Consider the following 22,201-nt stretch of genomic DNA (forward strand, 5'->3'; position numbering starts at 1 on the left):
TGCTATGTCTATATTTATATTATTTGTAATAATTGCTATTTTTATATTTACAATTCTGCCTTATATTTCCCATATCTAGGTCCCCCAGAGGATGTAACTTTGTCATGGCAGGATCCTGTTATGATCATTCAAACTTCAGATCAGTATGATGGGACAATAAATAGCAATTGCATAAAACTTGTTTTGCAGCTGAAAAACAGAGAAGAATTGGAATGGCAGGTCTGTAGTGATTTTCTTAATCTTGGTTTAGAAAGAGAAGATTGTCCGACCCAGCTGGCCACACCTCTATAGTTATGAGTTTTGAAGCCTCTCATTTTCCATGCTCAGCTTTGGAGAGGCTACTAGTATGCATCTTGCACTCTGCTGTCATCACATTATAGATTTGTGGTGGCAGACATGGATGGGATCATCCTTGGATGTACACTTTTATTCAGTTATTTCCTGATATTGCCAATGTAACCCACAGTTATATCAACCCAATGATTTGGGGGGTAATATCTCTCCTTGGGGAGAGCGCTTATAGAGCCTATAAGTCTCCTCACGCCGATAAGGGCACTCTCCCCAAGTTGAGATAGAACCTCCAAACCCTGACTTAGGCCTCTCACTCGCCAGTGCTCTCTTCTCTGCACTGATGAGGGGCAATCATCCCGAAACTGTCTGCAGCTGAGGATCTGACTTATTTAATATCCGAGTCATGTCTTAAGCTCTATTTAAAAAGTTGAACACTGACTTATAGGATAGCTGCCTTACATCTGGTAGCATCAGAGGCAGAGCTTGGTAAATGGTCATTTGTATCCCTTCTTCCCCGAATTCCAGAGGAGCGTGGTCTGGCCTATAAGTCTCCTCACACAGATTTAAGGCGCTCTCTCCGCAAGGAGAGATAGTACCCCCCGAATCCTAACTTAGGCCTCTCACCCAGTTAAGCCAGTACTCTCTGCTCTGCACTGATGAGGGGCAACCACCCCGAAACAGCTGTCTGCAGATAAGATGCTGGCTTATTTATTATCTGAGTCAGGTCTCAAGGCCTGTTTGAAAGGTCAAACATTGACTTATAGGTTCGCTGCCTTACATCCGGTTGCATCAGAGGCAGAGCTTGGTAAAAGCTAATTTGCATACCTTCTTTCCATTACCCTAATGATAAACATCAGGCTCCAGATAAAATAAGCTACTATAAAAACTTTGGGGGTCAGTTACTAATCTGAAATATGCCAAAATTAGGCGTATTTCAGGCACAGATGGCAGCGCAAGGGTTAGTTACTGTACTCCGCCATCAGTGACTATTTCCCGCTTATGCCAGGTCCAAAATTTTGGGTGTGGCGTAGGCAGGGAACGAGTCGGTAGGCCCGTCTCATACAGAGAATAGGAGTAGAAAATGATCTATGATGTTCAGAACTGGTGCTGGATGCGCTGAAGTTATGGAGAGGCTGACGACTCTTCATAACTTTGGCAGATCCACCACCAGCTATGGGTCTTTATTAAGTCCGGAGTCTAAAATGCTGGTCTTAATAAATGTGCCCCTTTGTTATTTGGATAACTTTGAATTGAGAAGCCAGTTTACTATTTGTCATCATTACATATTAAAGGGGCTGTCTTATGAATACTACCTTTGTGCATATGCCCTATCATAGGGGGATCTTAGGACAGACAGAGGAGGTTCCAAGTGAATGGGCCTGAGATGCAATACAAGGCATAGCTCATAGACAAAACTGACAGCCTTAACGTATAGTGCTTAAAAGGCAGGGATTTTCTCTTTGATCTTCTTTATGTGTGTATCTGTTTTGCCCAGAGTATTTATTAAAGGTGCTATGCCATGATTGAGTTAAAATAATAAAAATCAGATATCATATAGTACATGACAAAACCTTTCAAACTAATTTAGAACTAGCCCTGTACCTCACATGGATCCAGAGATCTCCCCATTCATTGGTACTATTCCACTGCTGAATTTATCTCAGTCTGGTGGCTCGGGGGTTGTGTCCTTTCTAAGGGGTGTGTCCTTTCTGCAGAAGATTTAAAGGGGTTCTGCAGTTCGGCGGGGGTCCCGGGTGTCGGAACCCGCCGATCAGATGCTGGTGATCTATCCAGAGGATAGATCATCAGTTTTAAACAAACTGCAGAACCCCTTTAAGCTTAGCACATGCAAACAAGTTAGTGAGGTGGCAAGAAATAAGAAAAACAACAAACAGCAGGTGGCGCTATACAAATACATTTTATTTTGAATAGCTCAGTGGCTATACAAATTTTTTAATTACATGCAGTTTCAAAAGTATTCAGATCTATATGCTGGTTTGAAAATTGTGGAATATTTTTTGTGGCACAATCCCTATAAATTTAAACATTAAAGGAGTTATCTCCAGGACTTTGGATAGATTCTAGTTATCAGTCAACCTGCAGAAGGAAAATCATTTCACTGCTACTTACCATTGTGTCGCTCTGTCGATTCCGCAATCTAGGCTGCGCTCACATGACCACCTGACTGTTGTCTTCCATTGATGTCTTGACTAGTGATGAACGGCAGGGGCAATATTCAAATTTGCTATATTTCGTGAATATTTGGTAGAGTATTCGAGAATTCGCAAATTCAAGATTATTTTCTTGATCACAAAAAAATCGGCAATGAAATATTCGTGTAATGCGCTTGAAATGCAGGCGTGGGTCAGTATAGCTACATTTTTCAAGCTGCTAAAAGTTTCCTGAGACTGGAGAAAATGGTTGGCACGACAGAACATTACAATAGCTTTATATGCAGATAGAGTGCTCCAATATATTCCCGATTGCGAAATCGGCACCAATGATACGAATATTTTGGTGCAATACGTGCAACTTCACATTTTAACAGGTCTGACTACTTATTAGTGATTGGTGCGCTAAGTATTGTTGTGAACTTGTGACATCACAGCACTATGCATGTATGTAGCATAGATAGATACATACATACAGCACTATACATGTATGGACAGCAGAACTTATCAGCTACAGTATATCACTATCTAACCTACACTAACTATCTGTATTATATATATATATATATATATATATATATATATAGGCTAACTAACTAACTAACTAACTATCTAATGTAATGGCACAGGAAAGCAGAGAGCACAGCAATAACACTGCTGTCTCTGTCAGATCTGTAAAATACTGCATACAAGGGCTGCTGGGGAGGTTCTTATATAGTAAGGGGTGGGCAACTTTCCTATAGGTTGTTAGGGATGTTGCTAAGCTCAGGCAAAGACATTGCAGCCTTCTCATTGGCCCACAAGCAAGAAGGAAGGTTACTGATGAAAAAAAAATCTAGAATATTTGAAATTATGAATATTTATCACCATATTCTAAATATTTGCAAATTCTCGAAGTGCCAATATTCGCGAATAATATTCGCTATTCGAATATTCGAGCCCAACACTAGCCTTGACTGGATGTTCTCTTGTGTTGTCCATGTGCATTAGGTGAGCATAGCCAAGAGTGTGTAATCGGCAGTGCAACGGAATGGTAAGTAGTGGTGAAACAATCTTCAAAGCCCAAGAGAACCCCCTTTTAAGCATTTTTCATATTTTAGTGACGCAAAGATGTCCTAGTTTTAGGGAAACAAAGTATATAATTGAAATATCTCTATCAGACCACAGTTTTATTTATTCTTAGTTAAATTAGTTATAAATATTTTCACAATGGCAATGCATATTGATGATTACTTTTCTGTGAAGGAGAATGCTAAACTTGCCATTTTAATTTAAATTGGTATTCCCATCTCAGTCATTTACAGAAAATACCATGACTGATAGAGGTAAATTTCCTATGTGGGACCCACACATATAGTGAGCACACTGGGCCCCCAACCTCATCCCACCTGATCAGGTAGCTTCCACACCCAGGAGGAGAATGTTGAGGTAGGCAATCATTTGTGTGGCTCTCTAACTTATTTGGAGGCCAGCATGCGGTCACCAGCTGGAAAGCATTTATGATTGATAGTCATACTCGAGCACTTTGAATCCAGGCTAGAGATGAGCACATTTTTCTAAAATTCGATTTACTGGTTTGCCAAATCTTTTTGGAAAAATTTGCTTCGATCCGAATAAATTTCTGGCGAATTACGTTAAAAACTTCTATTTCCTAGTTGCAGAGAGCCTTTCTAGTGGTGTAGAACACTGTGCCTTGCAGTAACACGCATAGGGAGGCTGCTTTGATAGTGAAATAATACTGTGAGTCCGTATGACATGCAGATGACAGGCGTCACACTTAGAATGACTGCACACTTCACTTATTTGGGCAGTCATGGGGCCCAAACTAACCAAATAACTGAAGTATCAACTCAGCCTTACAGGTCGATGTTAGCGCCAAGAAGAAGCGCATTCCTTTTACACCCTTGTCAGCTGATTCCACATAGATGTCTACAGAACTTGTTCTATTAAACGCTTATACAAGTAGAGCCCTCCTTCCAGAGTGGAGAGGGTGTCAGTATTAAGTTTGTGTTGACGTCACTGATTAATTTGCCTTTTCTCTGATTCGTCAGAACAATAACTCACAAAAAACGGATCCTGTCTGTGGAGCATACGCCTTCACTCGGTCAGCATTTGCTCAATAATCCATCAGTATTGCTAATGCCAAAAAAAACAGCAGTGGATCTAAAACAGAGATGACAGGTGAATGGAATATTTGCATATCTTCTGTGTTTTGTACCCACTCCTGCTTTTGGCTACCAAATCATAAGCCAATTCTGATGGGACCATACAGGCCTCACAGCTGCTACACAGACAGGATCTGTTGTGCGTCTCATTTTTCCTTTGTTCTGACAGATCAGAAGAAAGTTCAAATAAATGATAAATAGTGGACCAGTCATGAAGTGGGGAGGGTGAGAACAGAATGAGAAGTCCACAAAGTGGCCCAATGAGTGTGGAGGTGGCGGCAACAGCACTAGCATCAGGAGGATACCACAGAGTGGCAAGGTGACATAGTGTGGAGATGGCAGCAGCAGCAGGATACCACAGAGTGGCAAGGTGACATAGTGTGGAGATGGCAATAGCAGCAGAATCAGGATACCACAGAGTGGCTAGGTGAAATTGTGTGGATATGGAAGAAGCAGCATTAGCATCAGGAGATCACAGAGTGGCAAGGTGACATAGTGTGGAGATGGCAGCAGCAGCAGGAGTATACCACAGAGTGTCAAGGTGACATAATGTGGAGACGGCAGCAGCAGGATACCACAGAGTGTCATGGTGACATAGTGTGGAGATTGCAGCAGCAGTAGCATCATCAGAAAACCACAGAGTGGCTAGGTCAAATTATGTGGATATGGCAGCAGCAGCATTAGCATCAGGAGACCACAGAGTGGCAAGGTGACATAGTGTGGAGATGGCAGCAGCATCATCATCAGACCACAGAGTGGCAAGGTGATAAAATGTGAATATGGCAGCAGCAGTAGCAGCAGGAGGATACCACAGAGTGGCAAGGTGACATAATGTGAATATGGCAGCAGCAGCAGTATACCACAGAGTGGCAAGGTGATATAGTGTGGAGATGGCAGCAGCAGCAGGAGTATACCACAGAGTGTCAAGGTGACATAATGTGGAGACTGCAGCAGCAGGATACCACAGAGTGTCATGGTGACATAGTGTGGAGATTGCAGCAGCAGTAGCATCATCAGAAAACCACAGAGTGGCTAGGTCAAATTATGTGGATATGGCAGCAGCAGCATTAGCATCAGGAGACCACAGAGTGGCAAGGTGACATAGTGTGGAGATGGCAGCAGCATCATCATTAGACCACAGAGTGGCAAGGTGATAAAATGTGAATATGGCATCAGCAGTAGCAGCAGGAGGATACCACAAAGTAACAAGGTGACATTGTATGGAGATAGCAGCAGCAGTAGCAGCAGCAGCAGGGGGATACCACAGAGTGGCAAGGTGACATAATGTTGATATGGCAGCAGCAGTAGCAGCAGGAGGATACCACAGAGTGGCAAGATGACATAATGTGGAGACGGCAGCAGCAGCATCATCAGACCACAGAGTGGCAAGGTGACATAATGTGGATATGGCGGCAGCAGCAGGAGGATAACACAGAGTGGCAAGGTGACATAGTGTGGAGATGGCAGCAGCAGGAGGATACCACAGAGTGGCAAGGTGATATAATGTGGATATGGCAGCAGCAGGAGACCACAGAGTGGCAAGGAGACATAGAGTGGAGATGGCAGCAGCAGCATCAGGAAACCACAGAGTGGCAAGGTGACCAAATGTGGAGATGACAGCAGCAGCAGGAGGATACCACAGAGTGGCAAGGTGACATAGTGTGGAGATGGCAGCAGCAGGAGGATACCACAGAGTGGCAATGTGACATAATGTGGATGGTGCAGCAGCAGTAGCAGCAGGAGGATACCACAGAGTGGCAAGGTGACATGATGTGGATATGGCAGCAGCAGCAGGATACCACAGAGTGGCAAGGTGACATAGTGTGGAGATGGCAGCAACAGTAGCAGCAGGAGGATACCACAGAGTGGCAAGGTGACATGGTGTGGAGATGGCAGCAACATTAGCAGCAAGAGGATACCACATAGTGGCAAGGTGACATAATGTGGCTATGGCAGCAGCAGTAGCAGCCGGAGGATACCACAGAGTGGCAAGGTGACATAATGTGGATATGGCAGCAGCAGGATACCACAGAGTGGCAAGGTGACATAATGTGGATATGGCCGCAGGAGCAGCAGCAGCAGCAGCAGCAGGAGGATACCACAGAGTGCCAAGGTGACATAGTGTGGAGATGGCAGTAGCAGCAGCAGCGTCAGGAGACCACAGAGTGGCAAGGTGACATAGTTTGGAGATTGCAGAAGCAGCAGCAGGAGGAAACCAGAGTGGCAAGATGACAAAATGTGGAGATGGCAGCAGCAGCAGGAGGAGAATACCACAGAGTGGCAAGGTGACATAGTGTGGAGATGGCAGCAGCAGGAGGAGGATACCACAGAGTGGCAAGGTTACATAATGTGGATATGGCAGCAGCAGCAGTATACAACAAAGTGTCAAGGTGACATTGTGTGGAGATAGCAGCAGAAGTAGTAGTAGCAGCAGCAGCAGGGGGATACCACAGAGTGGCAAGGTGACATAATGTGGATATGGCAGCAGCAGCAGGAGGATAACACAGTACTGCCTTTTTCGCAAAGAAATTATGGCTTGTGACTCTACACCTTGGCTTGGAACAAGCCATCAGTTCACTGAAAGGTGCAGAGTCCACCACTTGGAAAGGGAGGGACTGGAGCACGTTCAACTTCTGCGCCGTTGGATGCACGCATACTGTTGTCTTTTGGCAATCGCTTCAGTGATCGATTGCTTGACGGAATGACTGACGAGGAGTAGGAGCAGGAGCATCTGGACTAGCAGAAGAAGGGAATGACAGACCGCTCCCTTCGGCTGAGATGGTGGAGCCTTGACTGGCTCAAACCAGGTGCATGCCACTGGGTGATGCAACGGTCGCTACTGCAGGCTGGACCAGCAGATTGGAGCCTCGGTTCTCCCAGGTCACTTTATGGTTACGCTGCATATGTTGATGCAGGGCTGTGGTGCCAACATTGGCACCCTGGCCACACTTCATCTTCTGCCCACAGATTCTATATATGGCCATGTTGACCTCCTCCGACGGCTTCGCAAAAAACTGCCACACCGCTGAGTACCTGATTTTTTTCCCCAACAGTACTCACTGGCTGACTGCTACTGCCGCTGCTTCCGTGAACCCGTGCACCACTGCTTTCCGGGCAGGAAATCTGCTGTAAAGCTGGTAGTCTACCCCGGTCACGTTTGGCTCCTGACCTAAAACTGCTGCCACCCTGCTGACTCCCAGCCATGCTACCACCTTGCTGGCTCAGACGCTGTCTCACAGGCAAGCTGCCACCCTCTTCTGATGATGATGATGAAGCCTCTTCTGCACCTGGCTCCCAAGTGCGATCGGCTTCATCATCATCGAGTATTGTCTGCACATCACTGATGTCCTCCTCAACAGTCTCTGGGTAAGGAGCCTGACCGCATGCAACACCACCTCCCATGCCACTCTTCTCATCACTACTTGCCCGCCTAGTGGAGGAAACTGCAGAGGTCTCCTCCAGATCTTGGCTAGGCAGTAGCTGCTGACTGTCCTCTAGTAGCTCTTTCTCACTGCAAAGTGGAGCTGAGCCCACAGCATGTAGTACTTCTCATGGCGAGGGAACAGAAAAGGACAGAGACAGGTTGAGGACAGGTGAGGGCACAGGGCCTGCTCCCAGACCATGCCAACTTAGGGTTGTGTCTGACGAACCCATCGACTGTTGGCTGGGGGTGTCTGATGTCACTTGGGATGACGTGGATGACCGAGTTAACCAATCAAGAACCGCAGGGTTGCTGGTCAAGACACGACCGCTAGATGACACCAGGAGCTTCTTGCTGCGACTCCTGCTGCCACGCCCCCTTACCCTGCTGCGACCACTGCTTGCGCCAGAAATATTTAGGCCTCTACCACTCCTCTGTGCCTGGCCTGGCACTTCTCTGTCTGACATACTTGTACCTGAACTAAACAAATTAAATGGAAATTAAAACACCCCTAAAAGCGACAAATATATTTTTCTCTTTGTACTGAAATAGGCCACTAAACAATTTCACCACAATTAACTGCAGAAGTGAACGGAGAATATATTTTTCTGGTTGGACTGAAATACGCCACTATACACTTTGACCAGAAGAAAATTAAAAAGTGAACTGCGATATATTTTTCTTGTAGTACTGAAATACGCCCCTATACGCTTTCACCAGAAATAACTGCAGAAGTGAACTGAGAATATATTTTTCTTGTTGGACTGAAATACGCCCCTATACGCTTTCACCAGAAATAACTTCAACAGTGCAGTGCGTATATATTTTTATTTTTTTACTGTAATACGCCCCTATGCGCTTTCACCAGAAATAACTGCAACAGTGCAGTGCGTATATATATTTTTCTTGTAGTACTGAAATACGCCCCTATACGCTTTCAACAGAAATAACTGCAGAAGTGAAATGCACATATATTTTTCTTGTAGTACAGATATCAGATACTAAAGATACTAAGATATAAGCCACTAATAGCTTTTCAACATAGCACTTGTAGCCCAATAACAAATAGCTGGAATGACACAGCTGTCTAATGGCTATTCGGATCCCCAAATAATCTTTCCTTGCACTTGTAAATTGCTTTCCTATCAATGTCCCTAGCGCCTTCTGACATCTCTCCCTGCACTAAGATGCTGTGAAATGATTCCTCTCTATCCTTTTCCTGCACTTATAAATCGTTTTTTCAGTCTTTTTTTTGTCCACAATCAGGTTTTTCCAATTGACGTCTTTCACACGTCTGTCCCTGTACTCTGAACGCTTGAAAATGTCTAACTGTAAGATGGTCGCCGTATTTATAGGGCTGTGAAATCACAGGGCTGGCTGGCTGCTGATCGACTCCATGCAGGCATGTCAATCTGGGTGATTCCACCTTCCCAGAGTTCCTTGCCCCATGTCCTCAGTCCTCACACGTGTAGCCGCCATTTTAGCAAAAATGCAATTCATTACCACGAAGCGCAAGGAAATTCGCATTTGTTGCGAATCATTTTTTTCGTCAGCTTCGATTCGCTCATCTCTAATCCAGGCCTTCAATTCTTTTTGTATCATGATCAATGCTGATAGTGATGTTGAACACCAGGGAAGCGGGAGGGGGTTCTTCCTTTGTCATCTCCCTGTGTTGTCTACCCATGCTGGGTGAGATAAATATCTCTGTAAAAGACAACTTTTCCAATTTTTTGTCATTTTACAGAGATATTTCTCTCACCCAGCATGGGTATATGTAAAAATACACCCCAAAACACATTGCCCTACTTCTCCTGAGTACGGCGATACCACATGTATGACACTTTTTTGCAGCCTAGGTGCGTAAAGGGGCCGAAAGTCCAACGAGTACCTTTAGGCTTTACAGGGTTGCTCACAATTTAGCCCCGCCCAAAATGCCAGAACAGTAAACACACCCCACAAATGACCCCATTTCGGAAAGTAGACACCCCAAGGTATTCGCTGAGGGGCATATTGAGTCCATGAAAGATTGAACTTTTTGTCACAAGTTAGCGGAAAGGGAGACTTTGTAAGAAAAAAAAGAAAAAATCAATTTCCGCTAACTTGTGCCAAAAAAAAAGAAACTTCTACAAACTCGCCATGCCCCTCATGGAATACCTTGGGGTGTCTTCTTTCCAAAATTGGGTCACATGTGGGGTAAACCAGTGTCTCACACACACAGAAAGGGAGTTAACCCTTCCAAGACCAGGGAAGGGAAAACACCACTTAAAGGGGAAGTGTCCAAACCAAGATCACACTGTGGCTGTTGCCGCAGGCAACGACATGGGTGGCGACCATGTCCTGGGAGTCAGCCCGAAGGCCGGGACACTGCCACAACATGTACACATCCAACCAAATGTTGCCACGGGCAGCCACAGTGAAGGGAAGAGTCCTAGTGCACACACAACACCAAACGCAGTGCACACCAGACAAACAAACACAACACCCAACATGAAGATTGTTAGGTGCAACCGCATGCCATGCAGCAAGCTGCCCAGCACCGCTCAGGCTGCTCTGCTGAAAGCAACACATACAACTAGTTGCCCGCAGCAACCACAAGTGAGGCCACAAACCAGCGGCCCTCACCTGTGATTGAACACCAAAACCAAACCGCAGGCAAGCGCATGCGGTTGAGGAGTCACGACCATAACCGTGGCCGTGACACATTTGTGGGGTGTTTCTACTGTCTGGGCATTGTAGAACCTCAGGAAACATGACAGGTGCTCAGAAAGTCAAAGTGTGTAAATTCACATTTTTGCACCACAGTTTGTAAACGCTATAGCTTTTACCCAAACCAATAAATATACACTTATTGCATTTTTCTTTTATCAAAGACATGTAGAACAATAAAGTTAGAGAAAAATGTATATAGAAATGTAGTTTTAATTGAAAGATTTTACAACAGAAAGTGAAAAATGTCATTTTCTCCAAAAATTTTGGTTAATTTTGATTAATATCAAAAAAAGTAAAAATTTCAGCAGCAATCAAATACCACCAAATGAAAGATCTATTAGTGAGAAGAAAAGGAGGTAAAATTCATTTGGGTGGTAAGTTGCATGACCGAGCAATAAACGGTGAAAGGAGTGTAGTGCAGAATTGTAAAAAGTGGTCTGGTCATTAAGGGGGTTTAAGCTAGGGGAGCTGAGCTGGTTAATGTATGCTTTAACAATGTCCTTTGTGGGATGTGGATATTCTCCTATGCAAGTGATCAGTCTACTCATACGGTGTGTCCAGGCTATGTAAGACTTTAATCTCCTTGATACAGGGCTATGGAAACTCCGGGGTCCTTTCTTTTTAGACAGCACTTCTCCACAGTACATATCCTCACACCTCCTCTTTACTTCTGGAATGCTACTAACACAATTCTTTGCTCTTTTCTTATCTTTGCCTAGTTTAATCTAGAGCCTGACTCAGCTAGCTCAGCTCCTCTCACTTCGCTGACTCAAACTGCTCTGTTCTGACTCTAGAACGTTCTAACTCCTCCATTCTAAGGAGGGATACAGCTCCACCTAGTGGCTAGTGGTCACGGCCTGTTAACAAAAATTTGCTTATTTACACAGCAAAAACTGAAATACACATCACAACACAGTTTTGGTCTTTTGCAGTTAGAATATAGGAAATGCATCAGACAACTCCAGATGCAGGGGAACCACTGCTTTAACAGTGGGGCACTGCAATACTAACACATTTATTCTTCATTCTGTATATAGTCTATTTTGTTTTAGAACTTCTTTACCTTGATCTTATCTTTTTATCTCAAATATGGTACTGCATGTGTTTTTTTATTTTTGTCAACATTTGTTTGGAGATCTGATAATAGATATTGTAGATATTACGTTAGTTAATGTTGCAATTTCCTGCAGCTGGTTGTTCTTATTAAACGTCGAAAAGTCAGTGACCACATCACCACTGTTACATTAACAATTTTCCACCATTCAGTGCTACAGCACAGTATTCTACACTAAGCTGTACAATGCAATTCAAGTCATATTGTGTCTCCTTATTTTTCCCCAGGAGAGAGCCAATGTGTAATTAATGCTTAGTCACTATTATGTAAAAACAGTGAACCCTTTTTATATGTCCATATGCCCATGGTTTAGCCAATAAACTATGGACCTACAGTATTTAAAGCCTAGAGCAGTGATGGTGAACATTTTGCAGACCGAGTGCGCAAACTGCAACCCAAAACCCACTTATTTATCGCAAAGTGCCAACACGGCAAGTTAACCTGTATACTATAGTCCAATATTGTATATCTTCCATGTACTTTATCATTTAGCTATAATATCTTGTCTACATTCAGCGCGCTGCCTGTCCTGTTCATAGTGCGCCCTGCGCTGATGAATGTAAGGAAAAGTCTAAGGCCCCTTGCAGACGAGCGTGTCCGGATTACGTCCGAATGCGTTGCGGATGCGTTCAGTAAAAACTGCGCAATTTCGCAGGTAAAGTGATTCAGTTTTGCCTGCGAGCAAGTTCAGTTGTTCAGTTTTTATCGCGCGGGTGCAATGCGTTTTGATGTGTTTTGCACGCGCGTGATAAAAAACTGAATGTATACAAACAACATCTCTTAGCAACCATCCGTGAAAAACTTATCGCATCTGCATTTGCTTGCGGATGTGATGCGATTTTCACGCAGCTCCATTCACTTCTATGGGGCAAGCGTTGCGTGAAAATCACAGAATATAGAACATGCTGCGATTTTCACGCAAAAAACAAGTGATGCGTGAAAACTAATGCACATGTACACAGCCCTATTGAAATAAATGGCTCCGGATTCTGTGCAGGCGCAATGCGTTTGTGAAAGGGGCCTAAGGCATATTGGCACACCATTGACTTTTTCCAGTGCATGGGTGTCCACAGACAGGGCTCTGAGTGCCGCCTCTGGCACCCGTGCCATAGGTTTGCCGCCACTGGCCTAGAGACACATTGGTGGGCCATCAATATCAAAATCTCAGACTACCCCTTTGAATGAAAGAAGAGCGTCTCATTCTTGACAGCATCCTTTAGGTCAGAAAGTGTGTACATCACTGCTTTAATGATGGACTACAGAAGGGCCCAATCTAAACTTTGGATGTCATGAACACACATGCAGCACTTTTTTTTGCTGATAATTTTCTCTGTATGCTCTTTATATAATATGTATAATATACTGTAAGTGTTGAAGGTGACTATCACCTTTAAGAACAGAGGAATATACTGAAATATGATTATATTTATGGCATGTCAGTATATAGTCTAACATGGGATTCAAGGGTCATAATAAGCAGTAGTGTTGGGCGCGAATATTCGAATCGCGAATTTTAATCGCGAATATCGCCATGAGAATTTGCGACTATTTAGAATATAGTGCAATATATTCGCATTTGTGAATATTCTAGATTTTTTCCTTGATCCCATGATCCCTCCCTGCTTCTTGCTTGTGGGCCAATGAGAAGGCTGCAATGTCTTTGTCTGAGCTTAGCAACATCCCTAGCAACCAATAGGAAAGTAGCCTACCCCTTTCTATATAAGAACCTCCCCAGCAGCCATTTTCTGCATTTTTTTGCATTTATGAGAGACAGCAGTGTCATTGATGTGCTCTGTGCTTTGGTGTGTCAAACTCATTACATTAGTTAGTTAGTTAGTTAGCTTATATATATAATACAGATAGTTAGTGGGAGATAGTCAGTGTAGGTTAGATAGTGATATAGTGTAGCTGATAGGTTCCAGTGCAGGGTGTTAGGTAGTGTGATAGGCTCTGCTGTCCATATATACAGGTCCTTCTCAATAAATTAGCATATTGTGATAAAGTTCATTATTTTCTGTAATGTACTGATAAACATTAGACTTTCATATATTTTAGATTCATTACACACAACTGAAGTAGTTCAAGCCTTTTATTGTTTTAATATTGATGATTTTGGCATACAGCTCATGAAAACCCAAATTTCCTATCTCAAAAAATTAGCATATTTCATCCGACCAATAAAAGAAAAGTGTTTTTAATACAAAAAAAGTCAACCTTCAAATAATTATGTTCAGTTATGCACTCAATACTTGGTCGGGAATCCTTTTGCAGAAATAACTGCTTCAATGCGGCGTGGCATGGAGGCAATCAGCCTGTGGCACTGCTGAGGTGTTATGGAGGTCCAGGATGCTTCGATAGCGGCCTTAAGCTCATCCAGAGTGTTGGGTCTTGCGTCTCTCAACTTTCTCTTCCCAATATCCCACAGATTCTCTATGGGGTTCAGGTCAGGAGAGTTGGCAGGCCAATTGAGCCCAGTAATACCATGGTCAGTAAACCATTTACCAGTGGTGTTGGCGCTGTGAGCAGGTGCCAGGTCGTGCTGAAAAATGACATCTTCATCTCCATAAAGCTTTTCAGCAGATGGATGCATGAAGTGCTCCAAAATCTCCTGATAGCTAGCTGCATTGACCCTGCCCTTGATAAAACACAGTGGACCAACACCAGCAGCTGACATGGCACCCCAGACCATCACTGACTGTGGGTACTTGACACTGGACTTCAGGCATTTTGGCATATCCCTCTCCCCAGTCTTCCTCCAGATTCTGGCACCTTGATTTCCGAATGACATGCAACAGTCCAGTGCTGCTTCTCTGTAGCCCAGGTCAGGCGCTTCTGCCGCTGTTTCTGGTTCAAAATTGGCTTGACCTGGGGAATGCGGCACCTGTAGCCCATTTCCTGTACACGGTGGCTCTGGATGTTTCTACTCCAGACTCAGTCCACTGCTTCCGCAGGTCCCCAAAGGTCTGGAATCGGTCCTTCTCCACAATCTTCCTCAGGGTCCGGTCACCTCTTCTCGTTGTGCAGCGTTTTCTGCCACACTTTTTCCTTCCCACAGACTTCCCACTGAGGCGCCTTGATACAGCACTCTGGGAACAGCCTATTCGTTCAGAAATTTCTTTCTGTGTCTTACCCTCTTGCTTGAGGGTGTCAATGATGGCCTTCTGGACAGCAGTCAGGTCGGCAGTCTTACCCATGATTGCGGTTTTGAGTAATGAACCAGGCTGGGAGTTTTTAAAAGTCTCAGGAATCTTTTGCAGGTGTTTAGAGTTAATTAGTTGATTCAGATGATTAGGTTAATAGCTCGTTTAGAGAACCTTTTCATGATATGCTAATTTTTTGAGATAGGAATTTTGGGTTTTCATGAGCTGTATGCCAAAATCATCAATATTAAAACAATAAAAGGCTTGAACTACTTCAGTTGGTGTGTAATGAATCTAAAATATATGAAAGTCTAATGTTTATCAGTACATTACAGAAAATAATGAACTTTATCACAATATGCTAATTTTTTTAGAAGGACCTGTACATGCTACAGACATAGTGCTGTGATGTCACAAGTTCACAACAATACTTAGTGCACCAATCAGTAATATGTAGTCAGACCTTCTAAAATGTGAAGTTGCCCGTATTGCGCAAAAATATGCACATTAAATGCCGATTTGCGCAATCACTAATATATTCGAGCACTCTAAGTATCTGCATATAAAGTTATTCTAATGTTCTGCCGTGCCAACCATTTTCTCCAGTCTGAGGAAACTTCTAGCAGCTTGAAAAATGTAGGAAAAGTGACCCACTCCTGTATTGACTACGCATTACGCAAATATTACATTGTCGATTTTTTCAATCAAGAAAATAATCGCAAATTCTCAAATTTATTACAAATATTCTCCCAAATATTCGCAAAATATTGCGAATTCGAATATTGCCCCTGCCGCTCATCACTAATAAGCAGTATGGCTTGTCAACAAGGTCTCTGCGCACATTTCATTCTTGTTCCTTTGCCCCTTGCTAGAGAACTATTACATCTTCAGATTGTCATGATATGGACTCATCAACAACACACATACATTGCAGTTTCAACAATCCAAACCTGGATCCAGAGAAGTGTTTCTATATGCAATTGCAGTTTCAAACCGTAGAGGGTTGTAAATGGTCAGTATATGAAAGCGAGTGGAGCAATAGCATCTTCATGAAGAACTACAGTCTAGTAGGTATGATTCACGTCATATAATGTTCTGTACCACATTGTGTCTTGGTCTATTGCTTTGAAGTTATGTAGTATTTGTTCTTTCCTCTTTATTAGAGTCATGTGATGTGCCCGCAGCAGCCGGAGTGCAGACCTTCATCATTACATTTTCAGTCATTTCTACTGTGATCATAATTATTGTAGTATTTCTCAGGTGTAATATGGAAAGGTACGTAAATGAACAAGTATTACTTACAGCAGTAAATCGCTAAACAAATGGGTTCTTTGAAATATCCATTTTCAGTTTTGAAGTTTTTTTTACAACAGGCAAAACTATTAAAAAGTGATGTAGCTCTATAAGGCCTCTTTCACACGGGTGTTCCGGATTTTCTCTGGATGCGTTGCATGTACATTGCGGGAAAACCGCACGAGTAGGCATGCAATTGCAGTCAGTTTTGACTGCAATTGCGTTCCGATGTTCAGTTTTGCACACGCGTGAGAAAAAACTGAATGTGGTACCCAGACCTGAACCCGGGCACGTGGTGAGCGCGGTGACGTCAGCGCAGGTCCTGCTGAATAAAGATAGAAGATTATGTCATCAAAGGTCCTTTTGCAGGTCCTGAAAGAAGAAGCAAGAAGACGATGCCAGCTGCGCGATCAATCGGATGAGGTGAGTTCATTTATTTATTTTTTTAACCCCTCCAGCCCTATTGTACTATGCATTCTGTATTAAGAATGCTATTATTATCCCTTATAACCATGTTATAAGGGAAAATAATGCAGTGATTAGACTTTAATGGGGTTGCTCATCCCTATCATCTCCTAGCAACCATGCGTGAAAATTGCACTGCATCTGCACATGCTTGCGGATGCTTGCGATTTTCACGCAGCCCCATTCATTTCTATGGGGCCTGTGCTGTGTGAAAAACGCAGAATATAGAACATACTGCGATTTTCACGCAACGCACAAGTGATGCGTGAAAATCACCGCTCATCTGAACAGCCCCATTGAAGTGAATGGGTCCGGATTCAGTGCGGGGGCAATGCGTTCACCTCACGTATTGCACCCGTGCGGAATTCTCGCCCGTGTGAAAGGGGCCTAAGTTTTATGGGCAAATGCATAAACACAGGAGAGAAATGTACAATAGGAGACCGGGTAGATCGGCTTTAACTAAACAATATTATACAAGGGGTTAAAAGGGTTATCCTGACAACACAGGTTTGCAGTGATCTTGGCAGTCCATGATAGCCAAGCATTCAGTATTAAAGGGAGCTTGTCATATGGAACATGGCATCTAAGCTGCAGGAGAAGGCGTCAGGTAATAGAGCAGGAGAAGCTAACCTGATATACAGGTGAAACTCAAAAAATTTGAATATCGTGCAAAAGTCCATTGATTTCAGTAAAGGCTTGAAATAAAGGCTTGAAATATCTCGCTTTGCATGTGATGAGTCTATCTCATATATTAGAAAGAGAAAAATATGGAAAATTCAGCCCGCACAACCCCTAGCAGGTGCAGATTGCTGTGGCGAAATAGAGATATAAATGTAAAAACACAAAATGCAATCGCACTCTACAACCAGCACTCTGCCCTGCCTTTATGCTGGATGTTGAATAAGGCATTGGTGTACATTTTGGCCAAAGCGTAATAAGCCACTCACCACGTCAAGGTCGCCTTCATGAGTGGTCCCTAACACTAGTTCCTACCTTTTATGGGCCATGACAGCCACATAAAGTCAGGGAGCGCAGGCACAGCATGCACGCCAAGCACACTCTGCTTTTAACCCCGTCCGGTGCCATTACAGCTTTCAACGGATCCAGGGATGCAAGTACCCACATGCATGCTGAGCCCACTATATACTTCTCCTGGAGCCTTATGGCTACTGGTAGGTGCTGTATAAGCAGACTCAGTTTTATACTGACTTTAAAACCAGCCTCCAGGGGGCAGATTAACTGGACAGGTGTGCTTGACTGCTTGGAGAACGCCACGCCTCCAATACGTACTACAAAGAGAAAAATATGGAAAATTCAGCCCGCACAACCCCTAGCAGGTGCAGATTGCTGTGGCGAAATAGAGATATAAATGTAAAAACACAAAATGCAATCGCACTCTACAACCAGCACTCTGCCCTGCCTTTATGCTGGATGTTGAATAAGGCATTGGTGTACATTTTGGCCAAAGCGTAATAAGCCACTCACCACGTCAAGGTCGCCTTCATGAGTGGTCCCTAACACTAGTTCCTACCTTTTATGGGCCATGACAGCCACATAAAGTCCAGGGAGCGCAGGCACAGCATGCACGCCAAGCACACTCTGCTTTTAACCCCGTCCGGTGCCATTACAGCTTTCAACGGATCCAGGGATGCAAGTACCCACATGCATGCTGAGCCCACTATATACTTCTCCTGGAGCCTTATGGCGGGCTGAATTTTCCATATTTTTCTCTTTGTAGTACGTATTGGAGGCGTGGCGTTCTCCAAGCAGTCAAGCACACCTGTCCAGTTAATCTGCCCCCTGGAGGCTGGTTTTAAAGTCAGTATAAAACTGAGTCTGCTTATACAGCACCTACCAGTAGCCATAAGGCTCCAGGAGAAGTATATAGTGGGCTCAGCATGCATGTGGGTACTTGCATCCCTGGATCCGTTGAAAGCTGTAATGGCACCGGACGGGGTTAAAAGCAGAGTGTGCTTGGCGTGCATGCTGTGCCTGCGCTCCCTGGACTTTATGTGGCTGTCATGGCCCATAAAAGGTAGGAACTAGTGTTAGGGACCACTCATGAAGGCGACCTTGACGTGGTGAGTGGCTTATTACGCTTTGGCCAAAATGTACACCAATGCCTTATTCAACATCCAGCATAAAGGCAGGGCAGAGTGCTGGTTGTAGAGTGCGATTGCATTTTGTGTTTTTACATTTATATCTCATATATTAGTTTCACCTTTTAAGTTGCATTACTGAAATAAATGAATTTTGCATTATATTCAAATTTTTCGAGTTTCACCTGTACAGTTCTGTGGAAAAAGTTTCAGGATTGCTTGTATTTCATTCATTTATATCTCTTCTCTTTCCAAGCTTAGGATTCCATCAAGTGCTCCTACTAAGTGACTGACAGCCTTTCCTGTAGAAATGTGCATACAGAGATAGCTGTCGATTACTGCTCGTCCACCTTCTTGACCCCTAAGCCCACAATGTAAAGGGATTTAAAGGGTTTCTGTCATCAGAAAAATCGGTATGTAGCTGGCTGACATTAGCGATGTCAGCAGAACATAACTGTCTGACCTATGTCCCTGACTGCCGCTGTCCGTGCTAAATAATGACTTTTATAATAAGCAAATGAGCCTCTACGTGTTAGTGGGGCATTGCTGCAGCACCTAGAGGCTCCGTCCTCTCACCGTTTTCGCCCTTGTAAAGGTGATTGACATTCTCGGTCTCCTCAACCCGCAAATCACGCACCTGCGCAGTCCATTTTAGTATTAGGCGCAGTTAGCGAAGGACTGCAGCAGGCAAGCGTCCTTCACTCACTGCGCCTGCGCCTAATACTAGAATGGACGGTGCAGGCGCGGGGTTTGCAGGGCATGGAGGAGACCGAGGATGTCAATCACCTTTACAAGGGCGAAAACGGTGTGAGGATGGAGCCTTTAGGTGCTGCAGCAAGGTGCTGCCCCACTAACACGTAGAGGCTCATTTGCATATTATAAAAGTCATTATTTAGCACGGATGGCGGCAGGCAGGGAGATATAAGTCAGACAGTTATGATTTTTCTGATAACAGAAACCCTTTAAATGAATACAATTTATAGGGGTTTTCCTATCTCAGACAATGGGGGCATATCGCTAGGATATGCCCCCATTGTCGGATAGATGCAGGTCGCACCTCTGGGACCCGCACCTACAATGAGAACGGAGCGGAGAAATGAACGGAGGGTGCACAGCCGCCCTCCATTTATTTCTATGGGGCCGCCAAAAATAGCCGAGCTCTGGCTTGGATCTTTCTGTCTGACCCATAGAAATGAATGGGTGCAGGGGCCGCGTGTGCATGGTGCGCTCCAATTCCCTTTTATGGGAGCAGAGGGGAGCACCGCTTGATGGTGGACGGACCCACATTCTCATTGTAGGTGCGTGAGGTGGGACCCGCACCTATCAGACAAAGGAGGCATATCCTAGCAATCTGTCTGTGATGGGAATACCCCTTTAGCTAATACTAAATCTTTTTCCACAAAACTATATATCAATCCAGTCAACCCATCCTATCATATAACTTTCTGTCTGGAGTTAGGACTTCATGTACAAAGTGACAAGTTCCCTTTAAGTGGAGCCTATTTATTTGAATGGACAAACATATAATACATGCCTGTGCTGAATACTGTTTGCAGAAACTCTCCATTTTGGCTAATACTTCAGTTTTCTGCTGAACAGAAACCATTAATTAGCATATCTTGCAACAATTGTCCAACATATAATGTACATTTTCTTAAAAGAAGACACAGCACAAGAATCTACAGTATTTTCTTTTTTTGCAGAGGGCTGACATACTTAATCTGCTTGTCTGCAGGCCCCAGTTTCAGTGGTTTTAAAGTAGACACACTTGGGGCCCACTAATTTACCCCTTCATTTTTAGCCAGCTACTGTATAAGGAATGCACATTCCCCCCATGCCACTTTTCTGGCATAAAAACTTGCAAACCCCATGTTTGAGACTTTTTAAACTGCACTTGAAAATTAGCAACGATGTATCTACAAATAGCAACAATGTTGCATAATAACTACTGTTTAATCATGACATAGAAAGAAATAACAAAAAAGTAAAATCTTTTAAGATATAAAGCACAATCCTGATCCAAGAGGCAACAATCGAATGTCGTGGGGTCCTTGCTCATAGTGTACTACTGCTACAAATTAGATATGCAAAATAAATAAAGGTGCTGTCGTACTGTATGTTGCTGCTGTGCTTCACTTTTGGTGCGGTAAACACACAACATTTTCTTCCAATAAAGGAAAAACAAACAGCAGACTTCGATTACCTTAAAGGGGTTGTTCGAGTTATGAAAAAAAAATATATAGCACTGTAAATCTGATGGTCAGCAATATATAGCTAAGCTAAGTAAGTTTTAGGCAAAAAAAATTATATTTCCTCATTTCCCTGGTTCTCTTCTGGCCCTTTGTCTGCCCCTCCCCTTTCTCTGGGAAGGGAGTAAATAAGTCTGCCTTGAGTGACAAGTCTGACTGCTGGGATACTCAGCAGCATGTTGTATGTGTAGGACTACAAGTCTCAGCTGCACAATGACTCTGCTGATTTACACAGGATCTTCCCCCCTACCTGTTCTTGTGCGATGCTTTGCAGAACTCCTCCAGTCTGTCAGCTCCTGTGCCCAGCATTTGTCTCCTCACTGCCTGCAGCTACTAAGTAAAGTTTTCAGCCCTGAGTCTGTGGTAAATAAGGGGTTAAAGTTTTTCCTGAAGAATCCAGGGAGAGAGCAGACTACAGTGCAGAGGTGGGGGTGGGGGCACGTCCAGCACAGTGGTGTCTTGTGTACAGACACATATCTGATCTCTCAGGCTTGTGCACAAAACCTCATAAGGGCAGTGAGAGAAGCTGACATCATAGGTCATGTGACCATCAGTTAAATCTGAGAAAGCAGCAACTGTAGATGCAGTAAGTGCATGGTAAAGCCTTTACATTTCATTAGTTAGAAACATACAAAGAACAAAAAAATAACCCGGACTACCCCTTTAATGTAAAGGCAGGTTTACACTGGCCAAGCTAAAGCCGATTGTTGGGAAGAAAGCATTCCTTCCCAACAGTCGGCTGCTCGTTCAGTGAAGGACATTGCTGTATTTAGATGCATCAATCTTCTTCACAGTATGAGGATGAGGGATCACTATTGCGATTGCCTGTCCCCATACAGAATCATTGTTTTTGGGCAGCAGATTGCTGCTTAGACTGCATGCTCTGCTGCCTTGAAACAACAATTTATGTGCCTGCATGAACAGCCGGATCACCTGACGAACAGACATTTTGCTCGTTCATCGGGTGATCAGCAGCACATTAAGCAGATTGTCAGACGTGTAATTCCACCTTAACTATGTTTTGTAATTATTAATAATTAAGAATTCAGTTCTGCTGTGTGTTTTCCTTTGCGCGAAGTAAATA

The 22,201-nt window shown here is 43.8% G+C and overlaps 1 protein-coding gene across 3 annotated transcripts in view; it reads left to right on the forward strand.

Annotated features, from left to right (window-relative positions):
• CRLF2 (cytokine receptor like factor 2) overlaps positions 1 to 22,201 on the forward strand; it is a 37,127-nt gene that overhangs the window by 2,796 nt on the left and 12,130 nt on the right. Inside the window, exons 2-4 of one of the 3 annotated variants that reach the window (XM_044287554.1) lie at positions 80 to 219; positions 15,946 to 16,082; positions 16,175 to 16,286. In XM_044287554.1, the coding sequence (XP_044143489.1) occupies positions 15,986 to 16,082; positions 16,175 to 16,286 (209 nt within the window). In that variant the 5' untranslated portion in view covers positions 80 to 219; positions 15,946 to 15,985. Of the gene's footprint in view, positions 1 to 79; positions 220 to 15,883; positions 16,083 to 16,174; positions 16,287 to 22,201 lie in introns of all 3 variants that reach the window. The other 2 variants (XM_044287553.1, XM_044287555.1) reach the window with 2 other exon arrangements.

Source organism: Bufo gargarizans, chromosome 3, assembly GCF_014858855.1.
Source record: "Bufo gargarizans isolate SCDJY-AF-19 chromosome 3, ASM1485885v1, whole genome shotgun sequence".
NCBI lineage: Eukaryota > Metazoa > Chordata > Amphibia > Anura > Bufonidae > Bufo > Bufo gargarizans.